The following is a 5,595-nucleotide window of genomic DNA, read 5'->3' as shown; positions in this document are numbered from 1 at the left end:
GGAAAAAATAATAAATAACCAATGATAGCCTAGCAAGTACAAATGGCAAATGCATAGAACTGCTTTAAAAAATTCTAAAAGCACATAATAAGATTGCTTTTTAGAATCACTCCGGTGTCTAAATCACTTCTAGTAAATCACATTGAAAATCACGGTGAAAGACATTAGATTATAGAATGCCTGATCAATAGTCAGGTGTTTGAAAACATTTGGTTCCTAGATTGGAGTTCACCTTTTTGCCAACCACCTCACATCCGAAGTGTCACTGTGATACTAAGGTAGGTGCACACACTGAGGTATGAACTTCACATTTTTCTGGCTGAAAATCAATCTCATTAGGCAAATATTTTTGAAGATGATACTTGAATGTGAAAATTGTCACTTATTAGCTAATATTTTTTGCATTCTTAACAATCTAATTTTAAAAGTTCAAGAAAAAAACAAAGATAGTTATTATCTTAAAAGCATTATTGTTATGGCACCCAAGCCATTTACTCTAGCTACTCTACATTTTCAACATTGTTGTAAATTAATGAAGAAAATATTAATAAAGGCATTTTCAAGAAGAATGAAATATCTGTCTCTCTCTTGTCTGTTTCAAACTTTTAATCATTACTTTTTTTTAAACGTGAAGCAGTAAAGAACAATAATTAGATAAAAAGCAGCATTTGATTTACAAAATCCTGAAATGATACTTAATTTTAATTTTGGTTTTAACATATAATTCTTTGATCCTCTTCCCATCAAAAGGTGGAGCTTAATTCTCTCCTCTTAAGTGTAGACTGGTCTTAGGAATAGAGTTTTATCTCTGAGTCTAGGAGACAAAACACATTGTGATTTCCATCTTGGTCTGTCTCTCAGATCACTTGCTCTGGTGGAAGCCAGCTGCTGTATCACAAGCCTCCTGGGACCAGCCATTGAGGAACTGAGGCCTCTCTCAACAGCCATGAATGGGCCATATCAGATGGGGATGCCGCAGCCCCAGCCCCAGCCCCAGCCAAGCCTTCAGATGATGCAGCCCTGGCCGACGTCTCGGCTATAACTTCGTGAGAAGTGCTCAGCCACAAACACTCAGGTAAACTTCCCTGATTACTGACCCTTGGAAACTGGAAGAAAAATGTTTATTGCCTTTAGTTTCTAAGTTTTGGGGAATTTGTTAGGCAAAAGCAGATAACTAACACTGTGTCCAAAGAGGGTAAGTAATTATTGCACGTTAATTTTGATTTGCTCTAAATTAGCTATGAGACATTAAACGTACCATTACTTGATTTTCAAATTTAAGAATAATTTCAAGGCTAAGTTGACAGCCTGTATTTTATTACCAATCACAATAATCTATTTACTTGAACTTCTATTTCCAATTGTAACCAAATAAAACACAAAAGGAAACACCAGACCATGCTGACTGGATTCCAAGATGGCCCCCATAATACGAATTCATCTTCTGGTTCTTCATCTTCCCCTAGTTATTCAATCCAACACCAATGGACCTGCTGCTGTGAAGAGATTTTGCAGATGTAAGAAAGGTCCAAATCAGTTGACCTTAAAACAGAAAGATTATCGAATCAGGTGAGCCCTTAAAAACTGGGCTCTTCCTGAGCAAAGAGATTCAAAGTGTGATAGGGGTTCAATGTGAGGGAGGGTCTACACTATGGGCTTGAAGAAGGAGGGGCAACATGGCAAGGAATGCTGGTGGCCAACAGGAGTTGGGAGGACCTCCTCCCTGACATCTAGTAAGGAAATGAGGATGTCAGGACTACACCTGCAAGAAACAGAATTCTGCAAATACCTCTGTAGGAGCTTGGAGGAGAATCCTGAGTTCCAGATGAGAGCACAAGTTTGCAAAACCCTGATCAGAGAATCCATCCACACCACACCTGGACAGCTGACATACAGAACGGTGTATAAAAAATGGCTGCTGTTTTATGCCACTAAGTTTCTGGCAATTTGATACGCAGCAGTAGAAAACTAACACACAGGCTCAGGTCCGCCATGGATAAGCACATGGCATTTCCTCCACTGAATGAAGTTATCAACTGTCATGCACACTAGCTGCATAAAATCAAATCTTTCCTAATTTCTGTTCTTGTATTTTCCATTTTGTGATTTTTATGTGATGCAAATAAAATCTTCTACAATCATATTTGTCATTCATTCATTCATCCAAAAATTACTTTAATGCCTACTATGTATAGGCAGGCTCTACATACTCTGAACAAAACAGCCCAAACCTGCTGTGTTCATGGAACTTGCATTCTAGAGTTTTTACATGAATGACACGGGAGCCACTAGAGCCTTTTAAGTGAATTAATGGCACAATTTGACCTACCTTAGCAGGATGGCTGACCACTATAGGGAGACTAGTCTGTGTGGGGCAGGGAGGGGTGGCGCTAGTGCTGCAGTTCAAGAGTGAGAGGGTGGTGGAGACCAAGGCGAGAAGAGGGCCTGAGGAAGGAGACAGACAGAGAGAGGAGCTGGAGAAGCAGGATGTTAGGAAAGAAGCAGAAATAAAGAATTATAAGCGGAGAAAATTTCAAGTATGTAGTTTTATAGATTTTTAATCAATGTATATATGTAATTATCTTGATGGGTATTCTTTGCATTTGATGTTTAATACACTCTGTGGGATTACCTAAAAATGAATTGCCTCCTCATGTTAACCAGGTTAAAGAAAATACCAACACCAAGTGACCCAATAAAAAACAGACATCCTTGTTGTCTTCTTGTGCTGACTCATGCCAAACCCCATATGTTACAGAGTAGAACTGCTCCATAGGTTTTCTTGGCTGAAATCTTAAGCGAAACAGATCAACAGGCCTTTTCTTCCCCAGTGCCCCTGGGTGGGCTCAAATTGCCAACCTTTCCGTTATATCCTTTAGATGTTAAGAATTCATACACACAGTCAGTGTGTGTGCACTGGTGAAAGCCTTTTTGACTGTACTAAATGCTTGCAACTTTGAGGAGGTTAAAGTTCCTATACTCTTCTGGTTAAAACATACAGTACAAACTATACTTTCATGAGCTTCTTTGTATTGAAGATAGGTGTGGGACTCAGATGAACTCAGGGCTATGAAATGAAGACAATTTTAATACACACTAACCCAGGAGGGATAGATACATTGTTTGGGAAAATGAAACTTCGCAACTTTGTGAGCCTGACTGCAGAGCCTTTCAGACACATTTATACAAAAATGGACAAAATCACTACTCTTACAGATTAGATTCCTGATGGTTTGGGGTTATCAAAGTTGAGCTACTCACTGCCGTTAATACAAAAGAAACTCGTCTCTATGGGAATATCTATGTGGTGTCTTCAGACACAACCACTTCTAGGTTTAAAGAGGCTACCCTGGTCCTTCCACCCCATTCCTAAGGTGAGCTCACTCTCTGGCATTCAGTTCTTTGAGGGTGAATTTTGTTCTAGAGGAGACCAGTGGGGAGAAGAAAGGGGTGGGAGGTAGGGAGTCCAGTTCAGCGAAAGGCATTCCAAGAAGGGAGGAGGAAGAAAAGGCCTGGCCCCGGCCTGGGGGTCTCTCCCCGGTGTCCTCAGACAGCCTAGGGTAGGACTCAGGGAGCCAGTGTGACAAAGAGTGGTCGGTATAGGCGAAGAGGGGTCAGGACAAAGTCCTAATACCCGGGCTTGGCTCTCAGGCCCGGAGGGCGGTGTCCGCAGTGAGAAAGCCCGGCGCTGGGGATTCCCCATCTCCCGGGCGTTTCGCTTTCTCCCTCTCACAACCTGTATCACTTCTTTTTGCCCGGACACACATGACGAGACGCCAGTTCTCACTCCCATTGAGTGTCTGGTTTCTGCAGTAGCCAATCAGTGTCTCCTCGGTTCCTGGCTGTAAGGTCCGCAAGAACCTGCCAGAACTGTCTCCCCAGAATCCAGTGTTCAGGGTCATGGCGTCCCAGATCCTTCTGCTCCTGCTCTCGGGGGCCCTGGCCGTGACCCAGACCCGGGCAGGTGAGTGCGGGGTTGGGAGGGAAGCGGTCTCTGCGGAGGGAGGAGCGAGGGGACCGTCGGGGGGACGCAGGACCCTCGGGGAAGCCGCGTCCCTGCTGCCCCCGCTCAGACACCTCTCCCCTCCCCCCGTTCAACCACCATCCCCCGCCCCCTTCCCTCCCCCCCTGACGTCCCGGCCCTGCTCCTCCCGCCGCCCCGTCTCCGGCCACGAGCCCCCCTCCCCTCCCCGCCCCCATCGACCCCAGACCCGGGCGCCGCGCGGGAAGGGGGGTCGGTGGTCTCAGCCGCTCCCCGCCCGCAGGCTCCCACTCCCTGAGGTATTTCTACACCGGCGTGTCCCGGCCCGGCCGCGGGGAGCCCCGCTTCATCGCCGTCGGCTACGTGGACGACACGCAGTTCGTGCGGTTCGACAGCGACGCCGCGAATCCGAGGATTGAGCCGCGGGCGCCGTGGGTTGAGCGGGAGGGGCCGGAGTATTGGGACCTGAGCACACGGAACGTCCAGGGCACCGCACAGACTTTCCGACGGAACCTGCGGACCGCGCTCGGCTACTACAACCAGAGCGACGCCGGTGAGTGACGCTGGCCCGGGTCGGAGGTCAGGGTCCCCTCGTCCCCACGGACGGGTCGCCCCGAGTCTCCGGGTCCGAACTTCACCCCGAGGCCGCCGGACCTGCCCAGCCTTTGGACCCAGGGAAGAGCCGCGGGGGTTCCCTCTGGTTTCGTTTTTAGTTTAGAACCGAACCGGCTCTGCCCAGTCCCGGCCGGTCTGGGTAGGGGCGGGGCTGACCTCGGGGGGCGGGGCTGACCTCGGGGGCGGGGCTGACCTCGGGGGCGGGGCCAGGGTCTCACACCCTCCAGGAGATCTTTGGCTGTGAAGTGGGGCCGGACGGGCGCCTCCTCCGCGGGTACGATCAGTGGGCTTATGATGGCGCCGACTACATCGCCCTGAACGAGGACCTGCGCACCTGGACGGCGGCGGACACGGCTGCTCAGATCACCCAGCGCAAGTGGGAGGAGGCCCGGGAGGCCGAGAATATGAAGGCCTACTTGGAGGTCATGTGTGTGGAGTGGCTTCGCAGGTACCTGGAGAACGGGAAGGAGATGCTGCAGCGCGCAGGTGCGAAGGGCTGTAGAGTGACTCTCATGTCTCCCCTTGGCCGAGGCTGTTCCCTAGCTGGCCTCTCATAGGGAGAGAAGGGAAATGGGATAGACACCTGAATACCCCTTCCCACTATCCCAAGGGTCGGGGAGAGGGAGGAGTCGGCCCCTATTCGGAGAATCTGCACTAGAGAGTGACTCACCCAGAGAACATGCGTTTCTGTCAGAGACAGTTAAGGGATCCAGTCTCTCTAGGGACAGTGGGGGAGAGGATTCCTGAAAGAGCTGATCAGCAGATCCTTTGACCCTGGCAGTGGCTTTGGTAACCCCCAGGGACTCGTTCTCTGCTCTTGTTCTCTGCTCCACACCCAACCAACCTCTTTGGAGGTCTGACTCCACCTTTTCTGAGTTTCTTGCCCACCACCCAGGTCAGGGCCAGAAGCCCCTGCTCTCCTCAGACCTGGATCCTACTTGACCGGGCAGTCTCACCTAGATTCTAGAACTTTGTAAGGAATAAGAGTATTCCGGACC

The 5,595-nt window shown here is 48.9% G+C and overlaps 1 protein-coding gene across 2 annotated transcripts in view; it reads left to right on the top strand.

Annotated features, from left to right (window-relative positions):
• Positions 1-5,589, top strand: part of LOC101350180 (patr class I histocompatibility antigen, B-1 alpha chain-like) — a 39,574-nt gene extending 33,985 nt beyond the window's left edge. The window contains exons 1-3 of one of the 2 annotated variants that reach the window (XM_023725295.1): positions 3,745-3,964; positions 4,266-4,535; positions 4,808-5,589. In XM_023725295.1, coding sequence (XP_023581063.1) covers positions 3,901-3,964; positions 4,266-4,535; positions 4,808-5,154 — 681 coding nt within the window. In that variant the 5' untranslated portion in view covers positions 3,745-3,900 and the 3' untranslated portion in view covers positions 5,155-5,589. Of the gene's footprint in view, positions 1-3,744; positions 3,965-4,265; positions 4,536-4,807 lie in introns of those variants that run through there. The other variant, XM_023725296.1, reaches the window with a different exon arrangement.
• The last annotated feature ends 6 nt before the right edge of the window (positions 5,590-5,595 follow it).

Source organism: Trichechus manatus, unplaced genomic scaffold (assembly GCF_000243295.1).
Source record: "Trichechus manatus latirostris isolate Lorelei unplaced genomic scaffold, TriManLat1.0 scaffold00295, whole genome shotgun sequence".
Lineage (NCBI taxonomy): Eukaryota > Metazoa > Chordata > Mammalia > Sirenia > Trichechidae > Trichechus > Trichechus manatus.
Note: the sequence above shows the minus strand (reverse complement) of the source record. Positions and strands in the feature narration are given on the sequence as shown.